The sequence below is a fragment of the Telopea speciosissima genome, chromosome 2, assembly GCF_018873765.1.
Source record: "Telopea speciosissima isolate NSW1024214 ecotype Mountain lineage chromosome 2, Tspe_v1, whole genome shotgun sequence".
Lineage (NCBI taxonomy): Eukaryota > Viridiplantae > Streptophyta > Magnoliopsida > Proteales > Proteaceae > Telopea > Telopea speciosissima.
Window position 1 is genome coordinate 52,191,190 of NC_057917.1, and position 24,345 is coordinate 52,215,534.

Sequence of the window (24,345 nt, forward strand, 5' to 3'; positions counted from 1 at the left end):
GACATTCAATGCGCAGATTCCTCATTGGATAGGTACCCAACACTAAGATCTCACTATTCAGACAATGGGTCCAAAAACAAATTTGGAAATTAGAACTATGAGCATCATGGGACCCATACACTCACATTTGGATGAAAGAAAGCTCCAAGTCTTTTAAGCTCCAGAGTTTCTTTATAGATCGAGATTTCTTTCCATGCCTTTTATGCTCCTGAGTTTCCTTATGGGCTACGATTTCTTTTACTTGTAGTGAAGGAAGAATCCTTTACCCATGAGCATCAAGATCATCAGATGATAAGGGGAAGATATTTTCGAATTCCTCAATAAATTATGAGAGTTTATTGCCAGGACAAGAGAGTGAGGATTTTTTCTCCTCAATGGTGGAGGAAAACTTTCAATTTTACATAAAGCCCCTCCACAGTATCATCCTTGGCTTGCCAACGTTTTGGTATTCAATATTAGTGGGCATATCGGTCTCAGTTGACATTGATACTGAAACCAATATAGATCGGTTGTACCAGAAAGATCGTACCATTTTACTTTCTGCAATATTCGTTATCACTGATTCGTATCGATATCGTATCAATCTGATATCCATCGATATCGATATATACCCATACCTAAATCCATGATTGGAGGATCTCTCTCTCTCTCTCTCTTCCCTGAGAAGAAGAAAGAAAGCCCAAGAATCAGTAGTGATAACAGGGTGTCATTCATTTTTCACCAAAAAACCACAGGGTCTCATTCAGAATTTATGATACATCATATTCACATTATCTCACATATACACATACGCACACAAAAGTGTGACCCGGTATTGTCCCCTTCTCCCTCTCCCCCACGTCACGTAATAAAGTTGTGATAGCGATGCATCAGTGACTGTAAGTCTGTAACCCCCTCTTCTTTCCTCACCGCCCTTTCTCCTTTTCCTTCTTCACCGCCTTTTCCTTTTCAGTTTTTGGGCCCCAATCATGGCTGATGCCTGATGGTCCCACCCCACCCTACCTTCCTCTACCTCTTTCAATTTTATTATTTATAATAGTATAACGTCACTCCCCTCTTTCTAGTTTCTTCTATCTATCAATCCCATCTCAAATTTTACCAAAAAATAAATCCCATCTCAAATTCCTTAACAGCGAATCCAATTTCTTCTTCCTCTTTTCCTTCAATCCTTTTTCTTTCAATAGAATTTAAAAGTTAAAAAAAAAAAAGAAAAGGAAAAAGGGTGGAGAGGAAATGGGATTATGTAGCCATTTGAACGATGTCTCCACGGATTCGATTCCGATACTTGTGTTGGTACTCGTTGCAAACTTCTTATCCTATCTGCGATCCTTGGTTATTGGGTTTCTCCAATCGATGGGTTTCTCGAGATTAAACATGGTGGATGAGGTCGTCGACGATGGCCTTTTCGCTCCTGTGGGCTCCGGTTTGGCTGGTCTAATCGTATTGGCCGAGCAGCTTAATGTAAATCGGGTCTTCTCTTACTCTGGAGAGCAAGAAGCCGCCACTGCCGCCTTCCCAGCCGCCGGCCGGCGGCGGCGGCGGCGGATTTGATTTTGTGGATTGCGTGGTGTGCTTATGTAGGTTCACGAATGGGGAGCAGGTGAGGAGGTTGGGTTGCTGTCATCTGTTCCATAAGGAGTGTTTGGATGGTTGGTTCGATCAATTCAACTGGAACTGCCCTCTCTGTCGTTTACCCTTTGTCTCCGAAGACCATGTCGCCGCCACCGAGAGGCGTGTCGCCGGTGACATCGTTAACTGGTTTTCCATGCAACGATGATGATGATCTTATCAGACCAGATACGATTCTGATGATGATGCTCTTGTCGTCAATGATGGCTGATGATGGTCAATTAGTCATGGTGGGTGCGCTTTATCTTTTGATCCCCTTTTTTCTTTTTCTTTTTTTCAGAATCTTTATCTTTTAATCCCTTTTTTTGTTTTTAAGAGAGCTGACGGCGGTTGGTTGCTGGGATTTTCTCCTCGTCCCCTCTCCCAGTTTTTCTTCTTCTCTCTTTCAATTGGTCGTGAGGTTTCACTTGTTTTAGTTATCTACGGCTCTGCAACAGTTTTTTGTTTTTTTTGATGAAAAAGATTAAACTACTTGATTAAACATTATGTCTACAAGAGCTCTGCAACAGTTTTAAATTTCAATAACCGTTGTTAAATTTGTTCATTGTTGAATGCATCAAATGTATGTATGTACATGTCTCTCTAGAGACACATATACATACATATATACTTTGGCGACACGACACTAGTTTCACCTTTCACTTTTGGTTAAAAAGAGCTTATATTAGTATGTATATATAACGAACTTACAACCTATAATAAGTCATACCCGAAGCATCATTCTAAATATGAGTGGAGAGTGCTTAAGGAAGACGAGAAATACTAAAATCAACCTCTTCTACATGGTGTACAATACCTGCTAAGAAATATGCACAACCATTAATTTCTCTAACATGGTGATTAAAGCTACAACTGCAAAAACTATCACGTAAACAAAAACATGAGATGTCGAACTGACGAGCCACAACCCATTGATCTACTGACTTTCTTCTACATACTGGGCTGTTGACTTGATTAAATTTCAGCCATCCACGAAGAGTAGGCTGTCAATCGTGGCCATTGATCCTACAATTGATGTTAGCCACGTAAGATGACCACTATAAGGTAGGAGCATTGAATGCCAAGGTACATGTGGAGCCTAAAAGCCCACCCTACCAGGAGGTCCTGGGTTCAAGCCTCCTCCTATATTAGAAAATAAAATAAAAAAGGGAGAATTAACGTTGCTTGCCCCTGTGTCTGTACGTTCTAAGGGCAGCACACCATACGCACCCACGTAATGTTCTCTTTCCCTAAAAAAACTGAATTGCAAGGGTCATTTTCAGTTTTTTCTTGTTTTTTGGGTGGGGGGCTGTGGCCCTGTGGCTGTGGGGCGAGAATGGATCATCTCCATGAATGTGCAAGGTGAATGTACATTTGAGAAACAACCACATTTCCTTTTTGTTTCAATAAATACTCCTGCTCCCCTTGTAAATGGTAAAAATAGGACAATGTGATTGCCTCACATGTAAGTAAAGAGGAACCGAAATCGCTGTAGAGGCAAGGTTTATAAACTCAAAACAAGATCCTGATTGGTCCCCCAAAATTACTAAATCGGAATATTCCAGGCTTCTAGCATTTTTCGTTCAGGATCTAGGAGAATTGGGATCAATCTTGCCCATTCCAATTTGGATTGACTTGAGCCGGATTGAGGAAAATTGGAATCCACCTCAGTTAATTCTAATTTGGATCAACCCATTTGGATCGGGGAGAATTGGGATTGGCTGGATCAGATCCGATTCTGAAACCTTGGCTGTGGGGGACCTGCTGTAAAAAAAATCTACAATTCTACTGAATTCAACCAAATAAGCCTGTTGGTGGTGGTGGGTTTGAGAAGAGAAGGGGTTGGAGGAAGGGAAGAAAGGCAAAAGCAAATAAGAAAAAAGGATCCAACCGTGGATTTAAAAATTGGAAAGATTGGGTGAATTAGTCTTAATCGAAATGAGCCTGATCCTGATTCTTGCCAGTTCAGAGTGGGTAATCCATATAGGGTTTCTGCGGTTCAAACAGAATTTGGCTGATTCTGACCAATTTTTAGTCGATCTAAAATGAAATCAGACCGGAATCTATTGGAGCCATTTAGGGTATGTATGGCAATCATTCTGTTTCAAAAAATTGATTCTGAGTCAGAATCGATTTTTTTTATATTTGGATTTTTGGAGTATTTCTGTATCAACAAATGTTGTATGGTGAAAAATTGATTCTTCTACTACAAATACACAGAAACATGTATGGTTCATAAACCCTAAATCACATAGCTTTCCCAAAGCCCCTGTGTGGTAATCCATCGTTAATGTCTCGGCTGTTCTTTTCTCTTCATCGTAACAGCTCCGAACCCCTGTCATTGTTCCACACTGTTTTTAGTCACTACTCACTAACACCATTCAAATATAGAAGGATTACCCAATAACCCAATTCCAATTATCTAAACTCCGCAAGTTTGAAGTTTCCCAAGTTTCAATTCAGGTTCGTTCGTTCCCGAAAATCACGAGAATAAACTATGCGTTAACCCCAAAATTTCTGAAACTATTACGACCAGATCCAAGCAAGAAGCTTGGGATCGGAATCAGATGGAAAGAAGGGTTAACCAAAAAAAAAAAAACAGAGCAGTGAGAGTGGTACCAATGGGATAACACCCAACCCTCCTTCAAAATCGAAAGAGTTTCCAGCAAAACCCAAATTAAAAATAAATGGATTTCAATGCAGAGGAAGCAGAGAACGGAAAACCAACAAAACAGAGAACCCCAATGCAATTTGTCAAAGTTCAAAGCTTTATGGGATAGAAAATGTGTGCCCAAGATTAGAACTTGAAGAAAACAACGATTATCAAAAGATAGTTCTTCTTGAGCAGAAGTTGAGAAAGTGAAAGTTCATTCAACACATGATCACTTGAACAAAATATAGAGAAAATCAAACGAAACGAAAAGAACAGAACCCAGATCCCATAGGGAAATACACCTCAGGGATCGATTCATACTTGTTGCCGTATATCGATGGGATGGAAGACGAAGAGGAGGAAGATGGAATCAGTATGAAGATGAGGGTTGCGATGGCGATGGCGATGCCAATGAGAACGAAGACGAGTCTCTGCTCCCGAAGCCGAGGTTCCTTGTGAGATTTTAGGGTGTGGTTTTAAGTTTTGTTATGTTTTGATGGTAAATGCCATCACTGTCCTTGATTCACTTAAGTCCAAGTTTTTTCACCAAAAAATTGGTAGAATCAATTCTAAAATGTGAGAAACAACATTTTGGTGTTTCACAAAAGCTTGCCAGAATCAATTATATCAACCGGCTGTTTCAAAAAATCACAGAAACGGACCGGACAACCCATACATAATTTGTTACAATTCTATCCCCAAGAATTAGAAAAAACACTAGAATCCATTTTTTGGAAGATTACCATACATACTCTTAGATTCCTTGTTTTAAAACATTGGGTCTGTTGCGTCAAAAAATCGTCGAGCGGTCTTGCGAGTGCCGTCACCTGCAAGTGGACCAAGGGGTCAACAGAGAGAACCGGTGTGGTTCTGGCCTAGGACTCTCCGATGCCAAAGTTAGATCTCCTGAACAAACAGATGAATAGTGATTATTCAATATGAGTTTAGTTGTCCCGCAATGGGGTTGTGTACCTTGCCTTTTATAGTAGTGTATGGCGGTGTGGAGAGTCCTAGTTTGATGGCGAGTGTGCCGTTGAGTGGATAGAGGCCCTGGGTAACGGGGCTCTATCCTGATTGGCCATCTACCCGCGGGAGGAAGTATCCTGGTGGTATCAAGATCCTTGGCGGATAGATACCCGTGTGTGGTGATAACGTCATTGGTGCTTGAATCCGTCTGGGTGACGTGACTTCTAAGTGGTGGCCTAGAGTCCTAGTGGTGACATAAGTCTGTAGTGACACGATTGGGTCATAGACGAGTGACTCCGGTGTCCGTGAACATCACGTCTGGGTCCACGAGGCCGCGCCTGGGTGCAGGCCGCACCTGAGTGAGAGGCCACGCTTGGGTGCACGCCGCGCCTGGGTGAGAGGCCGCGCCTGGGTGCAGGCCGTGCCTGGGTGTAGGCCGCGCCTGGGTGAGGCCACGCCTGGGTGCAGGCCGCGCCTGGGTGAGGCCACGCCTGGGTGCCGCGCCTGGGTGAGGCAGCGCCTGGGTGCTGGCCGCGCCCAGGTGGGACCCCCGGTTGGTTCTCCTTGGTTCTGGAGCGGGTCGCTCTGTGACACGTGGCAATCGCTGATTGGTACGATGAATCTTGGATGTATCAGGGTCCAATCTCAACATTGCTTTTACCAAAAAAAAAAACCTCAACATTGCAGTGTCTAAGATATTGTTAATGATTTTTTATTTTGGGCAAGGGTTTTCTAACACCCATATACTAATTCGGGCAAAGTAGGTTTTCCCAACCCGAATCTTCAAGGGGGGATTTTACGCCCCGTATGAAGGTGGTGTGGGATTGTTGGAAAGATGGGACGGATGAGGTTTTGTTGGGTGGAAATGTTGAGGTAAAATTACTTTTCTCATGCACAGTAACTAAAGTTCCACCAGATGGGACTTTGGATGGCAAAAGAGTTGGAATTTGAAGTGACACATCAGCAAACAAAGCAATTAATGCTGTCCCCTATGCTTTTGTAAGTTCACCATTCCAAATTAATCAAACAACGTTTGGGTGGGATTTTAAAGTGTCACATCAATATTTTTCCACCCTAAATCTCCCACCCTACCTAAGTCCCCTCTAAACAAGGATTCAGATCTTCTACGGCCCAGTTGCCCGTAGCAACCTGTGCGACGTGACAGGGCCGCACACGTAATGACCGCCTTACCCCCACTCGGGCAAGGCGCTGGGCAGGGGGTAAGGCGATCATTGCACGCATGGCCCAGTCTGCACCGCATAGGCTGCTACGGGCAGTTGGGCCATAGACGATCTGCATTGCTCTAAACAAACGGGATAAGAGTGTGAGTGGGATTGTTATGGGGCTTTGGGTGTGAATGTGCAAAATATACTTCGTGTGTGGAAGATTTTCCCTTTCTTTTATTTATTTTTTTCTTTCCCCTTGGTCAAGGGATTTGTGTTCAGATAATGTGCAGTGGATATCGGGGAGTAGTCTAAGGGGCATATAATAGACCAGGATCCTCTACAATACCGACGGGGCGGCAGTGCGCATCCGATGGCATAGCAGAGGCCAGGTGGCACACATGGCACATATGGCCTCTGCTGTTCCGTCGGATGTGCACTGCCGCCTCACCGGTATTGCAGAGGATTTTAATCACTAATTCACTTTTTCTCCCAACCATCCAAGGGGCACTGGATGCAATGATGCGATGGAGAGGATCCAGTTCCACATTTATGACCTTAAAATGGGTGTCCTCTTCATAACGAAAATTTTTTCTGTTCTTTTAAGGGGAAAATGATGTTACTTGCCTTGGTCGCATGGCTCCTATACCTTGACACTGGAGCATGTAAAATTACTATTTCACCCTTTGAATTAAAAAACTCTTATATCTTGATGCCCTTGTGCATGTTTTTATTGGCCTCGATATTGGTGGAGGCATTATACGATCAAACAGCCATATCTTGCTGCTTCATTTTTAAAAAATTTTTAACTTATTCATTTGTGGTGGCGATCTTTTGCCTTTGTTTTTTGTATAAACTTTACCATTTTGAAAATGGTTAGTGGGGAACTGGGAACATCACTCCATCGTTGTCTGCTTCAGCTTTCAAATCAAGTCCTCAAAAGTTAAAACAAAGGCTCGATGGGATATACTTTTGGTGCTTTTGCAGGGATTGGGTTGCTTCGGCTAATACGAGGAAGGAAATGATTCCATTTTTAGAGAGTAGTTCTTGATCATCTATTGGAATACGAATATTCTGATGCTTAAAATGAATCCTTTTTAGTCAGCAACCGACACAGTTCCAATAATTTTTTTTTCCCCCACTTCCTACATGATTTTACCCTTATAACCATTGTTGGTCATATAATTTTTTGGGCTGATGTTTTCCGTGTCACGATGCAACCTATGTCCAGACACATCGGCCTGCCATTCAGGGAGCGGGGTAAATATTTTGCCCAACTCCATGTGTGTGGGCACAGTCTGTGTCTCTGGCACGGAGAACATTTGGCCTAATTTTTTTTGTTTTTATTGTAAAATAATTTATCTATCACACAACACTCTAAATGAATGGAACCCTCTATTTCATTGACCATATCTTTTTACTATATCATTATCTAATTTTTTTTTGTCAATATTTGAACCTAGGTACTTAAAATGTTTACTTTGCAATATCTTACTATCAACAATTTTCATGACCTCACTTTCACTTGTAATTACTCTTCCAAGGTCTAAAATACCCTTGGCATTGTTTTGGGAATCTCATTTAACTACTAAAAGTGGTGGATGAATCTCTGCATCGTGAGTGAAGGAAAACTTGATCTATTGTGAAAAACAATTTGGATTTCTTAGTTGAATGTTGAATAGATAAAAAAAAAACAACAATTACGATCTCTCACAAATTTTTAATTATTTTCTCCCCACATTTTCTTTCACCATCCTCTCTTCCCCTATTATACGACCGCCTATCTCATTGCTTGATTCTCCCAAGCGGTCGCTTGGAGATCCCTCCCTCCCCATCAAGAAACAATAAGAATAGGTGGAAAAGGTATTGGGATGGAAGCAGCCAATCTAGGCTCTAAGCAAGCCAAATCCACATTATTTTGGTAAAGGGTTGGGGATCATTGCCATGCTGCATAGCCCCTGAATCAACGTGGCGCTAATGAGAGCATGCACAAATCATCAAGCGTGGGATTTTTGTATTTCACAGGAGGTGGGGTCGTCACTTCACTCCCTCTATGTTGGACTTTTATTTGCTCTATTTCTAGGGCATGTTCATTTCCCCAAGTTCCTCTAATAGAGGTATAGAAATGACCATCCTACCCTTACCCGAACACACTGCCCGGGTGGGATCCACCCCCTCTATTTGAGGAACTTGGGGAAATGATGCGGACAGAAAATGGAGAAGATAAAAATACCTCTACGTTTGGGCATATGCAACATCTAACCTGGTACGGATCTTTTTTCCTAAAGGCTCGGTTTGTTTCAACGTAAAATTTTACCTAAGAAATTTTACTTGAAAATTTTCATTTTAAAAAATTTGACAAGTAAGATTTTACATGTTGAAAAGTGTTCCAAATTTTTTTTTTTGATGTAAAAACTCATTGAAAAAATTTCAATATATAAAATTTACCACAGAAAATTTTACACCGAAACAAACGGAGCTTTTGATAAATTATAGTTGGGTTCAAATCAGCTGTACCAGACCTCTTGTTCTTGGGCAAATCAGTTGTGGCTGAAAGAGGACAAGAAATTCTTCCAAATCATGTATAGAAAAGGAAAAGCATGATGGCGTAGTTGTTGGTATCCTGCCAATAGGTAGCAGTGGTCCCAAGAGGTTATGAGAATGACTTTTATGCCCCACAGGGAAAGGAAATGTGTTTTGGCTTAAAATGCGGTTTTCATGCATCATCGCATTTAGCGGGTGGGGGAGGGGGTGTGACATGTTCATTTCGACCCTTATTGCGAGGGGTACAACTGTGTAAGGGAACAAATAATTTTTGCCTTGAAAAGAAAAAAGAAGAAAAATACTACTGAGTAGTCTAGCCTTTCGAACTCCTCGTTTCCATCAGGAGTTTAGTTTCATTGCGAGGGATGCCAATTATATTGTGCACCTCTTTGTCCAGATGGCCTTGTCAACGAAATGTAAAACAAATTGACTAAACTCTATTCTTTGGTTTCATGAATTATGTGTAAATAAAGTCTCGTGTTTTTTTCATGTCCTTCATCTCAATAAAATCCTGTTTCACTAATTTGGGTTGAATCCGCCAATGCCTAGTTCGCATTGAAGCTGTCAGAATGTTGAAGAGTAGTCGCTTTACTAAGAAAAATTTTGAAACTATGCCTAGACCTGCCTCATTATATTCTTTGATACACCAAAACCCATATTACCCTTGTGGGTTTAGCGAAGTATAGAAAGAACCAAACCTCTCTAAAGTGGAATTATTGGAGATTTGATCCAGGAGAAACAATTTAATATCTGGGCAGCCCTTGGTTGCCTAATTTGCCTTTTTCATCGAGTTTATTATCATGTGGTTGGAAGTTCTTTCTCATCAGGGTTTTAAAGAGCTGAATCAGGGATCTAGATTGATCTTGGTCGATTTCGATATGATTCTAATTTGGGTCGATTGGAATTGATTAGGAATTGGTTGGATTCTGCTCTAACCCTAGATATGCAGTATGGATCGTCCGATTTGGATAAATTGGAATCGGGATCAGCCTCGACCAATTTAGATCCAACTGATCCGACACCAAGTTTTAAAACCTTGTTTCCACAAATTATAGAGTTGATCCTTAATGATTGAACCTAGAATTTGCCTTTCCCTAGGGATGTGATCAGCACAATTCTAAACATCAATCTCACTAGATCCCCCTCACTGGACAAAATCCTGTCTAGGCTCTAAGAATGGTTGTCTTACAATAAAACAAAATAGAACTATTCTAAGATCAAAAGCTGAATTTCATGGCCAGAAAAAGCTTAATCTCATAATTCTTTCTCATGGCCAAAAATATGGAAGTTTCTCATCTCATCAAAGTTTAAGTTTTTCATTCTACTATCTCAAAAGTCGGTTTATCTTTTGACATTGATGTGTGATTTATATGTTTACCCAAAAAAAAAAAAAAATTTTAAGCTTTTCTTATGGAAGTGTATTCATGATGCCATCCAAACCAAGATTTTAGAAATTAAATCAGATTGGCAGATGCTAACCCGTCTGATTTAACTCACAAACATAGGAATGTGCAAAATTACTATCAAATTACCTCTTAAAATAAAACATTCTATCCATATTGATGTCCCTCAGTCCCTGCCCACGCTCTCATTGGCCCATGCATTGGTGTAATCATGGTTTGAGGTATCGGATCGAATCGGCCGATATTGGCCGGATAGGATCGGTATTGGTCAAGGCCGATCCTTATATTTGACGGATACAACAAGGTTTGACTGGATCGTTGATTGGATCGCCCAACTTGGTTGGATCGGCTGATCCGATCCGATCCTTGACCGATTCAATTGAATATTTTTTTTACGTTTTCAAAGTTTTAAGTTTTTTTTTTTTAGTTTTTTTATATTATCTTGACCGATATCGATCGATACTGACCGGTACCAATCGATTTTGACCGATCTGATCCAGATAATATCGGCCGATCCGATTCTGAGATCACAACACCCACCAACTATGGCCGATACATGACCCGATCCATAAAAAAACGATTTTGGGGGATTTTTTGATCGATCATGACCGATTTGGACCGATCCAATCCCAATCCGAAAAGATTTCAGCCATGACCGATCCCGAGTCCGATACCTAGATTTTGAACCTTGGGTGTAATAATCATGTGACACAATGATCTCTTGCCCAATTCTAAATAAATACCTGGAATATACTGATTCTGGCCTATCATATCCCGATTCCAAATTTAAATCCTGATTCCAAACAGGATCAAATCTTCATAGATTTGTTCAAAATATTCCGAGCCTTGGGCAACCGTGCTGACGATCAATATGTCTCGCATGCAAGGCTTCCATGTGAAAATGTTACAATAATCTGGACTGCCTCAATCTTGGGATTTGAGGACAGCACATTTCAGTAGGGTTGTAAACCGATCGGATTTGGTTCGGATAGTGCTGTATATGCATCCGCATCCGATTAGCTATTGGATGGATTCGAATAGTGCTAAATGGATACGGATACGGATACGGATCGAATATTTTATCCGTTTACATGTAAATATAGCTTTTCGGATAGCTATAGCCTATCCGTATCTGTATCCGTTTAGCTTTCGGACAGATTTGGATAGTGCTAAACCGATACGGACACAGATATAGAAACGGATTTTGACTATTCATTTACACCCCTACATTTCGGGCTCATCGGGGAAGGCACTCATCCAATAAGTGTGGCCATTCCCTAGGAAGGAAGGCTCAGTCTTTGGCGTGTAAGACTGTGGCCACTCTCCAGTTTCCACTGCTTGGTTCTCCAAGACTTGTAATGTGGCTGCCTTGCGTTCATGGCTTCATGCCCCCTTTTTCAATAAAATTCCCCTATATCAAAATAAATATATAAACTATAAGAAAAAGTCTTGGATACATTGCACCTCCTCATATGTATTATTATTATAGGAGTGTCAATTCTAGGCCCGGCCCGACAGGTCCGATCAAGCCCGGCTTGATTATTAAAGTGTCGGGCTTCGATTCTGGTGTGGGGTTGTAGCCTGTTGCGCATCCGACCGGACTGATTGATTCCAGGCCCAATCTATCCCATCCGATTATAACCTGATCTAGCCCAACCTATATAAGATTGCTTGAAATTCCCATTTTACCGCAACATATAGTTTTTTTACTGATTAAGTTGATTGGATGAGCAGTTGAGGGCAGAACTAGAAAGATGTTTTGGACATATTAGAGCACTTGATTGATATTTCTAAGCTTTCGGCTGATTGCCTCATACATAAATTCAATTGTCAAATCATTGCTATGCTAGTATGCAACAAGACAAAAGAAAAAGGCATCATAGGGTTTTCCAGTCATTTTACTTTTGATGTTCTTTTTAAAAAAAAATAAAATTATTGGGCCTCCTGTGCTATTTTAAGTGGTGCTCTTTTATTACACCATAAGAAACATTTAGGAAGAAAACCTTGATGATCAAGTTATTCTTCAATTAATGGGTAATGATTGATTAAGATGAATTAATAATGAACGTCATTCTATTAGCCTGGTTAAGGCCTATTTAAAGACTGTTTAGAATTAAACAGGCCCATGGCCTGGTTAAGGCCCGATTCTAGTAGCCCTATTATTACCCGAGACCAATCTCACCTGTCCAGACCCTGCCTGATTACCTAAACTGGCGGTCACAGTGTAGGGCTTGAGATTGGTGCAACCCGGTTAAGCCCGACCATGCTCGATTGATTGACCCCCCTAAATATTATATTATTTTTTTTAAAAAGAAAGAAACAATGATTTGAAAAAACAATGTAAGCAGTTAACTTGCTTGATTAGAAAACCCCATGGTTTTAGTGCACGATATCCGATTGGGTATCTGTCATCTTCAAAATTGACACGGTATCGGCACAGATTGGTTGTATTGGACAAGTTTGCCCTAGTTTTTCTAAAAAAATGGGTTTTTTTTACACTATTTTACCCCTTGTCCGTATTGTTCCACCGATATGGTATCAGTTAGGTATCAGTGTCGGTTACCTTCAAAATTGTGCAGTATCAATTGTATCCGACGATCCAATAGTGATACCTCAAACCATAGAGAATCCCCTCCCTAAAGGGAAATATATAATATGATAACCCTAGAATAGAGTACCCAAATCTCCAAATCTGCCCATATTTAAGAATAAGTGATGGTATTATTGAACTGTTACACAAAATATAACAATTATAAGAATTACATAATAAAATATAATAAATTAAATTAAATTAAATTTGATTTGATGGACAATATCCAACAATTATCACGTTTAAATTACCATAAATATGGTCTATGGACATGATCCCAATTCCCCAAATGTACCCCCTTCTTACTGGTTTTGATGTTGACTGTGCCTTTCCACCAATCCATCTCCATTAATTACCATCAAGTTGCAGATATGCTACGACAGGGATGGCGCAAAACCAGCTGCTAGCCATGTTTCTATGGGATAGACCGTTAGGGTTAGATATGAATATGACCTTTGGTGGGCTGAAGTGAGGGCTGGGCTCATATTTGAAATTTGAAAGAACCCAAGGCCTTATGAGTTATAAATGCCATGCATGTTTTATGGTTAGGTTCGGTTGGGGTTGAATTGGTCGATTTTTGTCGGTCCAATGCTGTAAATTGACACCCCTACTTGAGGGGGAAATAATTTTTCCCCCCTAATTCATTTGAGCTTCCATAATCTCCTTTGGCACAAATTTCATTCTATTAAGTGAATTTTAATTGTTTGGAGCTTTAAGGCTATCTTAAAAATTTTCCTTTCCCAATTTAAATAATCATCATGCTTGCTGTGCATCATTTCTCAAAAATATGATAAGAATTTTAAGTAGGTTACACAATAACAAATACAAAATTTTCCTTTTTAAAAAAAAAAAAAAAAAAAAACCGAATTCACTTCCTTCGCTTCTCTTTTTTTCTACCACACGGAACCTAGACAATTTTCCTTAGAAAATCAAAGTCGCAGGAAATGGTTTGTGTACATGCTTCTCATCCACCAAGGGTTATTTGGATTATAATGGAGTACTTATGGGTTATGGATGTTATTGGTGAAGCCTAATCTCATTCCAAAAAGTATTGTGGTGATTCTTTGGCGAGCAGTTTTGCCTTCGAAATATGTCAGAGTGGCCTAAAAATGCATAGGTTGGGTTCAGGTCTGAACCAGTCCAGGTGGGTCTCTTGGGTTTTTAGGGGCAGTTTTATACTTTATGGGGTTAGGATTTTCTTATAAAATGTTCTTATCACTTTGAGAGGTGAGTGAGATTGAGGGTTTTGTATCTTTGCTTCAGAGAAGAAGTGATAGTGATATCGTTCGATTGTGGATGTAGTCTTCCTATTTGAGGTGAACCACGTAATATCTTGTCTTGTGTGATTGTCTTTTCTTTCTCTTCAATTTTCTTCTGCAAAATTGCCATTTTGGCTGTTGTTTTTCTAACAGTGGACATGTAAACAAACTAACCAGTTATTGAAAAATAAATTTAGTACATCAGAAAACCAGAATCTCATTAAGAATCAACTCATCACAACATTGATCGACATCTTTTGATACAGTATCATTCATACTTCATACAATACATACCTCTATAGAACAATGATTCAAGCTTTAATTTGTTTGGACATTCATAGCATGATAATTAAGCATATATCAACCATCAATTCCACTCTGGAGGAGTCTGGATTGGTAAAATTAAGAACACACCATGCTTTGTCAACATAAATATATTCCACCTGGGTAAGCTAATAAGGTGGTGGTGGGTATGGGCCGGGGCCGGGAGGTGGGGGTGCAAAGGGATCAAAAGGGGGAGGACCGGGTGGTCCTGGGGGAGGAGGCGCAAAGGGATCATAAGGGGGAGGACCGGGTGGTCCTGGGGGTGGAGGGGCATAGTAACCAAGAGGAGGACCGGCTGGCCCTGGCGGTGGTCCGGGAGGTGGTGGAGTATAGGGACCTGGTGGTGGTGGTGGCCCTGGAGGACCAGGAGGCCCTGGTGGCGGTGGTGGGTGAGGACCAGGTGGTGGAGGATGGTGGTACATGATGATCAGGAACTCACTCGGGAAGATGAGATGCTCTAAAATAGCTTTAATTAGAATAGGATGGGTAGTGTGTCGATCAAAAACGAAGAAACAATCAAGTCTTTATATAAGGGTGGAATAGAAGATTGTAGAGATCCAACTCCCATGGAGCATGACCCGTAGGTGAAGACGACTGGTAGTTTTGTTGACCTTCTGTGTTGCGTGTTTAACTAATTCATTTCTTTTTCTTCACTTCAGAAGACTCCAAATTGAGCCCACTTCAAAATTATTGATGTAGATAGAGTTTCAATCCTTCACAACTCCTATCTACGTTGAGATCAAGTTTAGATAGAGTAGAACTCTTTAATTAGTGGTTATTTGCCAAACCCCCATATTATATATATTTGTTGCTATCGTTAATCGAAATATAGATTTCAGATCTGATATTCTGATATGGAGTGACGTTCTACACTTCTGAAGTCTAATAAAACTTCTCACAGATCGTTTCATGTTGATGAATATCTGTGGGAAATGAATGACGAGCTAAAAGGGTTTTTTTTTTTTTTTTAATCTGTGGTCATTGACTACTTAGTTATCTACAGACCGGAGGCCCATAGAATGGGGAGTTGGGGGGACCTGGCTCCTGTCCAGCTGTGGCGGGAGCTGGACGGTCCAACACTCGGAAACCACCCCAAAAATAGGGGGTGGGGGTGTGGTCATTTCACATGTGGGGCTCAGGTAGGACCCACTTGTGAAATGACCATCCCACCCCTGTTTTTGTTGTCGGTTTAGTGGGGCTGGACGCTTTGGACAGAATTCTTTTCCGAGTTGGGGGGATAAGGTGGGAAGGGTAGAGAATCAAACACCAGACCTCATGGGTCTTATCCTACAACCAGACTATAGCTGGCAGCACCCAATTAGCTACAAGCTCATTCCATGTAATCATGGATCTTTATCCCCTCCAGTTTCCTGTCCGGCCTAGTTCCCAGTTCCTCTAACAAGGGAGAGTTGGAATGACCATCCTACCCCTAATCGAACACTCTGCCTAAGTGTGGTCCATCAGCCCCCTATTAGAGGAATTGGGGAACTGATCGGATAGGAAACAGGAGGAGATAATTTTCCAGACTAGACCACAACAAGCCATTAAAAATAAAGGAAAAAGTTTGAAAGTGTACTATTTTTCTCTATATGTTGTTCTTTATTGTTATTTTTTTCATTTACAGCAAATTAGGTCTTTTCTAAAATAAGTTTTGGTCCTTTGTCAGCCCCACTTGACCCCTTGTGAGTCTGTTTCCCTAGCCTCTTTGTGGGTGTGTCCCTAGTGATCCCTAATGAAGTTCAAGTGTTCAACGGTTCACATCAGGGGTTTAGTGCACGGCATTAACACTAGCATTGGTCGCCGTCGATATTGTATCGGATCTGAATTAGTTTTAAAAAAATTAACTTTTTGCTCAATAGTTAATACTTAATACTATTGATATGTATCGGTTAGGGACGTTGGATATAAATAAAAATCATCCCATACGACCAATTTGATATCGATACTTAAAATCGTGTTCCACATTACATGCTCCAACTTGGGATTTTTTTAACCCAAACAAAGTTTATTAAATGACAAAATAGAATTAGAAATTATTGTGATATGAATCAACATACAATTTAAAAGAACAACTAAGAAGATGAATAGATGCATTGATATAAGGGGCATTGTTCTCTATGCCGCAGTGCAACCTGCGCCCAGGTACATGGGGTGGGGTGCAATGACCACCCTACTCTTACACAAGCTGCCCATGTGCTTGGGCGTAGGCTGCACTATAGAACAGAGAACATTCTCCTTATCAAATACAAGGTTATATAATTGTAGGAAAATCTTGTTGTACGTAATCAAGCTTGGTGAAAAAGAATATGTAATTCTATAAGACAATCGTATGACTGGTCATGACGTATGCGGTGAAATGCTGGTAGTCTTAACATCATATAGATTAACGAAATGCAATGGAGATTAGAATGTTAAGATGGATGCAAGACAAAATTAGGTAATATAAAGTTAGGAATGAGCACATTAGAGTGGTTGGGAAGTAGCTCCAATACATGATAAGTTACAATAAAATCTCCTGAGGTGGCATGACCATGTTCAGCGGAGGCCTTGGGATGCTCTAGTACAGAGGACTAGAGAAGTGATTTGGTTCATATAAGAGGAACTAAAAAGCTAGTAGTAGGCCTAAAATAACCCTAGGAGAAGTGGTGAGGAAAGACATGCATAGCTTAGGCCTTGTATTTAGTATGACTTTGAGTAGAGCTAATTGGAGGGCATAGATCATGTAGCCGACCCAATTAGTCAGGATAAGGCTGAGTTTGTTGTTGTTGTAAATATAGTATATTTTTTTAATAAGTGTAAAATCTTCGTTTTTCCCACGCGAATTTGAAAAAACATGCAATGATAATAGTAAAAATCCATTGGGAGAGGGTTTCCTGAAAGGCAGTGTGGCCCATGCGCCAGCGCTGTCCAATGAGAGCTCGCACGGAAGCATCAACAAGGCGGGGTTTCCACCTTTCATGAGGGACATGTCGGTCATTTCATCCCCTTTGTGTCTGGGTTCAAGGCCATGTTACCTTTCACACTTCTTTTTCCCAAATATGTTTTACTCTTGACTTGAACAACTTTTTACAATAAAACATAGGGAAAATTACATGCCCCTTCCCTGTACTATGACTTAATTACACATTCTTCCGCTGAATTTTCCCCAATTATAGTCTGACCCCCTCTATTTGCAAAAAATTACTATTACACCCATGCCGTTAGCATCTGTTCAGTGGTGATGTGGATTTGTGATATTTTTTGTAATTTCCAAACTAACCCTGAGTCCTTATAAGATGACCCTTTTACCCTTTTGATTTAAAACGAAAATGTCTACACTTTCCATAATCGTGGATCAAACAATTTTAGGAGGGCCAACAATGCCTTTGATACATGCTAAGATCAGAATACCAGTTGAAGATGCAATTCTGGTAAGCAAAATAGAGTACCGCTTGCATTATGTGGAGATCTCAAATTTCAGCAACTCTAGGGCTCAGACCAGGTTAAAATTTGGGTCGAAGGACCTCTTCAACCAACTTTATAAAAGCCCCAAACAATTAGCCAAAACCAGATATCAGATCTGGAGTAATTAAAGAAATCGATATTAGCAGAAGTTGCAGGTATTGATCAGCACAAGCAAAGGGAAAATTGCAATTATTCTTTAGCTAGGTTTAGGATCAGCACAATATTTAGATCGACCTTGACCTGTAACTCATTTGAACTCTTGTTGAAACCCTAGTTCTCTCTATTGATATGGCTTCCTTGATGGAATCTTCAGTTACGATTTTTCCTCTTTTGTGTTAATCGGAGTGTAAATTTGGCCAAGGTTGAGCTTTATTTAACTACTTCCTTTGTATGCTAATTTTGTACCATTGAATCTAGCCAATAGCTTATCCATCTCTGCAACTGCAACTCTCCCAGTTTCCTAGACAATTTGCAGCTGTATTTGTGTAGAACCAGGAACACAAAACCTAGTCAGTTGCTCCACAAGCCATTTCAGGTTACCCAAATCAATTATCACACCATTGTTGTTATTTCTGCTATTGAATATATAAGGAAGTATTATAGCTCCATTAATAGTAGATTAGAGACTTCTTCTCTAGTTCCTCTATTGTGAATGATTAATTAGAACCCTTGATAGTGTTAGGGAAACGGTTATTATCCATTTGTAATTCAAAATTTAAAATTCCGTATGACTTGTTCAAAGCCTTATCTAGCTGTTGTAAGCTGAGCCATAACCAACTGTGGTTATCCATTTGTAACAAAACAATTTCAAAATTCAAAAGATATCTATAAGAACAACTGCAACCCATCAGTAAGGGTATGCGTACGTGATTCCAAAAATTTATTCTCTCTATCCTTTATTCTTAACATGGTATCATCCGCCAAGTTCTAATCCTAGGGATTTGAATGTCCACTAGCTCATCATCCTCTTTTGTTTCAGCCACAACATATTCAACGATGGCTTCATCTTCTCCTTCTATTCCTGCCTTCCACCACCACCTCACTCTGAAACTTACAAGCGACAACTTCATGTTGTGGAAAACTCAGTTGTTTCCTCTGTTGCGCAGTCAAGAACTTGTAGGATACATTGATGGCACCCTGCAATGCCCCATCGAAACCACAGTTCCTGAAGGGTCTACAATTGTTGTTCCCAACCCAGCCTACTCTGAATGGATCCGCAAAGACCAGCTTGTTATGAGCTGGATAATATCCAGCCTCTCTGTAGAAACACTACCATATGTTGTTGGTCTCTCCACCGTAGTAGACGTCTGGCAGGCTCTTCAATCTGCGTTTGGAACTCTCTCTCACACAAGTATTTTGCAACTGCATATGCAGTTACAGAATACAACAAAGGGAGAAAAATCTGTGACCACTTACTTACGTGAAGTGAAGATAATCTCAGATCAACTCGCAGTAGCAAACAAGCTGCTTGGTAATGCTGAACTAAATGCCATAGTCTTTAAAAATCTTGGAAGTGATTTTGAAGACATAGTTTCTGCACTGGCTACAAAGAAGGAACCGTTGAATTTTCATAATCTCCATCGTCTTCTTCTAAATCATGAGCTTCGTCTAAAGAGTGCTCAAGTTGCTGCTGAAGCCAATCTCACTCAACTTCCACACAAGTCAGTTGCTATGAATTTACCTCCTTCAACAGTTTAGCAAAATCCAGTGCAACAACCAGCTAATAATGCCTCCAACGCCAATCGTTAGCGAAATCAAAACAACCATCGAAGGGATCGTTGCCAAATTTGCAACAAGTTTAATCACACGGCAAGTCGCTGCTTCTTCTGATAAGCAAATTCATCCAATAATGCTGCTGCTTCATCTTCTCCTTCAGCTAATATGGCTGGTTTATTGCCTACACCACCAAGCCCAACTGCCGATTGGTTTCCAAACATTGCCACTACACACCACGTGACACCAGACCTATCCATCCTGCAAATCTCTAATGCTTACAATGGTAATGATGCTCTCCTTGTAGGTAATGGTGTTGGATTGAATATTAGTAGCATTGGTTCCTCCAATTTATTATCCCCTTCAAATAATTTATTTAAATTTTCTAATATCCTGCATGTCCCAAAAATCACCAAAAATTTGAGGTCCGTTCATCACTTCACCAAAGACAATAACTGCTACTTTGAATTTCATCCGTTTCATTTTATTGTGAAGGACCAGGTGACCAAGCTGCCTATGCTCCAAGGGCATCTTAAGGATGGTTTGTATCAACTGAAGGGACTTCAACCACCATCTACCCCATCTGCTAATAATGTTCAACTAAGCGACCAAGCTACTGCAGACGCCTGACACGCTCGGTTAGGTCATCCTCAACCACGAACAGTCTGCCAATTGCTTCATACACACTCATTGCAATGTTCATCATTCACCTTAGGCAAATGCCCTTCTTGTTTTCTTGGCAAGGCTCACAAAACTTCTTTACCCAGTATTGGTACAATAAGTGAAAGCCCACTTGATTTGATTTTTAGTGATATATGGTGTCCAACACCTCATACTTCAACTACTGGCCATCATTATTTTTTTATATTTATTGATGATTTTTCTAAGTTCACTTGGTTCTATCCACTTTCAAAACGGTCTATGCTTTCTTCCATTTTTGAACAATTCAAAACAATGGTTGAAAAACAATTTTTCCATCCCATTAAATCTTTGCAGTCAGATCGGGGTGGGGAATATCGAAAGTTGAATCAATATCTTCAAAAATGTGGTATTATTCACAGAGTTGCATGTCCTCATACTCATGAACAAAGCGGTGCAACCGAAAGAAAAATTAGACACATTGTGGATACGGGTTTGTCATTACTTGCTCATGCTTCTATTCCATTAACCTATTGGTCCTATGCATTTGAAACAACAGTGTTTTTAATAAATAGGCTCCCAACTATGGTTCTCAATAAATTCTCACCTTTCCAAATGTTGTTCAAAGCCCAACCCAACTACAAATTCCTAAAAGTTTTTGGTTGCATTGTCTTTCCTTTACTACGCCCATATAACTCAAACAAATTTGCATTTCGGTCTACACCTTGTGTCTTCTTGGGATACAGTCCGCTACATCTTGGGTATCGCTGTCTAGACATTTCTACTGGGCGTCTTTATTTTGCTTGCCATGCCAATTTCATTGAGGATCGTTTTCCATTTGCTCACCGAACATCACCATCTCCTACATATGATTTACCCACACCACCATGGTTGACTATATCGTCTCATGATACAACACATCAAGAGCACTTGGGTCCATTGGCACCATCACAGGTACAACACAAAATCCACCTCCCACAACATCCAATGATCCACTTACTATAATCCCTCATACCAATGCTAATATTCTCCCAACCCCATTAACTAACGTTGATGCTTCAAGAATTGTACTTAGTGATGCAGGTACCCATATAGTGGACAACTTATCACCATCACCACCACCATCAACCATTGCCATGGCTGCCCCATCTAACAACCTTTTACCATCCATTATTTGCACCCAAAATGAAGCACCCCAGCATACTCATCCAATGCAGCTTCGATCAAATCCACGGCCCTCAACTAGGTACCCATTACCTTCGGCCCATCTCATTGAGTCTCACTCTGAGAAGGAACCCACATCATTCACTGAAGCAAATAAGTATGGTCATTGGAGAGATGCAATGTTACTGGAGTTCAATGCACTCTTAACTAATGGAACATGGACTTTAGTACCTCCAACCCAGTCCGGAAATGTGGTGGGCAGTAAATGGGTATTCCGAATTAAAAGGAAAGCTGATGGAACAATTGAGCGTTACAAGGCCAGGCTGGTTGCCAAAGGATAGAACCAACAGGAGGGAATTGATTACACAGAAACATTCAGCCCTGTTGTAAAACCAACAACTGTGCGGACAGTTCTATCCTTGGCAACTGCATACAAATGGCAACTAAGGCAACTTGATGTAAGTAATGCCTTCCTGCATGGCACATTGAATAAAGCTGTTTACATGAGCCAACCCCAAGGATTCTTAGATCCAGAGAAGCCGCATCACATATGCAAGCTGCATAAGTCACTGTACGGATTAAAACAAGCTCCACGAGCTTGGTTTCAACGGCTTAGCAATCACCTAATCTCATTAGGTTTTGAGGGTTCTAAAACCGATACAAGCTTGCTCATTCTACGGCAGGGAATACACAAGATCTACATCCTGGTTTATGTAGATGACATTGTCATCACCGGTTCAGACTCCACACTCTTACAGAAGACAATCAGTGCATTACAAAAGGAGTTTGCAATTCGGGATTTAGGAGATCTACATTATTTTTTGGGAATTGAAGTCCTACGACATCCCAAAGGTCTACTTCTATCTCAACAAAAATATATTGTTGATCTCCTCAAAAGAACAGGCATGGATGGGGTTAAACTGGTTCATACACCTATGACATTGTCAACGAAGCTTTCTCTCTCTGTCGACACTCCACTACCTGATGCAACCCTTTATAGAAGTACCGTGGGAGCTCTGCAATATGTCACATTGACACGGCCTGATTTAGCATACTCAGTTAACAAGGTATGTCAATTCCTTAAAATGCCAACTGATGAGCACTGGCAGGCAGTAAAAAGAATACTTAGATATCTCAAAGAAACAATAGATCATGGCCTACTTCTGTCAAGTACACAGCCTCAAAGCCTAGTGGCTTACAGTGATGTAGATTGGGCAGGCTGCCCAGATGACAGGAAGTCAACAGGTAGGTTTGCAATTTTCCTAGGCGATAATCTGATCTCCTGGTCTGCAAGAAAGCAATCCACTATTGCACGCTCCTCCACCGAATCAGAATATCGAGCTATCGCTAATGCTACGGCAGAAATTGTATGGCTCATATCTCTCTTGCAAGAGCTCGGTGTGAATCTCACACATCCACCAGTATTATGGTGTGATAACTTAGGAGCGACATATCTTACGCAGAACCCATTGTTCCACGCTCGCACCAAGCATATCGAAGTAGACTTCCACTTCGTTCGACAATTGGTTGCATAGGGTAAGTTGATAGTGAAGTTTATCCCTGCTCGTGACCAGATCGCCGATATCTTTACTAAACCTCTGTCTAAGCTACGGTTTGGATGCATTAGAAGCAAGTTGAAGATTAGTCCAAGACCATCTTCGACTTGAGGGGAGATGTTAGGGAAACGGTTATTATCCATTTGTAATTTAAAATTTAAAATTCTGTATGACTTGTTCAAAGCCTTATCTAGCTGTTGTAAGCTGAGCCATAACCAACTGTGGTTATCCATTTGTAACAAAACAATTTCAAAATTCCAAAGATATCTATAAGAACAACCGCAACCCATCAGTAAGGGTATGCGTGATTCCAGAAATATATTCTCTGTATCCTTTATTCTTAACAGATAGGAAATACAAAACCAACCATGAAAGCCCAATAATATCTATCTGGTAATCTACCCAGAAAGCCAAAAGGCTACAACTTTACATCCGAGAACAAGGGAGAAATTTCAACCCAACATCTAAGCTTTTGAATCCAATGGAAATAATGGAATAAAAACAAGATCTTTGTGGAGGGAAAGTATTTCTGCTAAGGCATTTATCAAATGTCAGCAGCTAAAAACCCACATATAATACAAAATTAGCAAACGAAGGAAGTAGTTGAAGCTCAACCTTGGCCAGATTTACACTCTAATTAACAAAACAGAGGAAATGTGGGAATCATATCACACTAAGGAGAGGCCGAATTGAACAAAGAATGCAAAACTAACCTTTGCTAGAGATGAAGACTTCGTTTCGGCCGGTGTTTGCAAGAGGACTTGCTTGGAGCTCGCTAGAGATGCTTAGAGGTAGATGGAGATGATTCAATTTGAAGCGCTCTCTTCTGTTATGGTATTTTAGGTTGAAGATGATGTAAAGGGTAGAATTGTAATTCACTTTTTAATGTTTAGTACAATGGATAAAATTGTCTTTTCCAACCAATAACTAACAGTAGGCTAACATCGTCAACCAAAGGGGGTTTGAGTGTAATTACAAAAAAATGCAAGGGAGGAATGTGTAATTAGGTCATAGTACAGGGGAGGGGCATACAATTTTCCCTAAAACATAAGAAAATAAAAAAAAGGTTATAATATTTAAGGGCAAGAGATCATTGTCTAATCATGTAGCGTCTACACCAACTTTTCATGGTAGCGGGGAGGGGTGTAGGGTAGTCCTTTTGCGCAATCCTGTGTCTAGGCGCAAACGTTCTTTTTCATTTTTTAAATTTCATGAATTTAATGATTGGGGAAATATCATCCCCCTCCCCCCTAAGTATCCGTAATATCAATCCGATACCCAAGTTTTGATTGATGATAATGCCTTCCCCTGCTTTTGAA

At 40.5% G+C, this 24,345-nt stretch overlaps 1 protein-coding gene across 1 annotated transcript; it reads left to right on the plus strand.

Annotated features, from left to right (window-relative positions):
* The first annotated feature begins 1,162 nt into the window (after nt 1-1,162).
* LOC122652323 (E3 ubiquitin-protein ligase RHA2A-like) lies at nt 1,163-1,802 on the plus strand. Its single transcript, XM_043846034.1, has 2 exons — nt 1,163-1,496; nt 1,537-1,802. Exons 1-2 carry the CDS (start codon nt 1,234-1,236, stop codon nt 1,775-1,777), a joined length of 504 nt encoding a protein of 167 aa, XP_043701969.1. The 5' UTR covers nt 1,163-1,233; the 3' UTR covers nt 1,778-1,802.
* The last annotated feature ends 22,543 nt before the right edge of the window (nt 1,803-24,345 follow it).

Excerpts from the sequence above, each read along its gene's own strand:
- LOC122652323 (XM_043846034.1), top strand. The coding sequence starts at position 1,234 with ATGGGATTATGTAGCCATTTGAACGATGTCTCCACGGATTCGATTCCG. Across the intron at positions 1,497-1,536 it reads TCTTACTCTGGAGAGCAAGA|CGGCGGCGGATTTGATTTTG; the intron begins AGCCGCCACTGC and ends GGCCGGCGGCGG.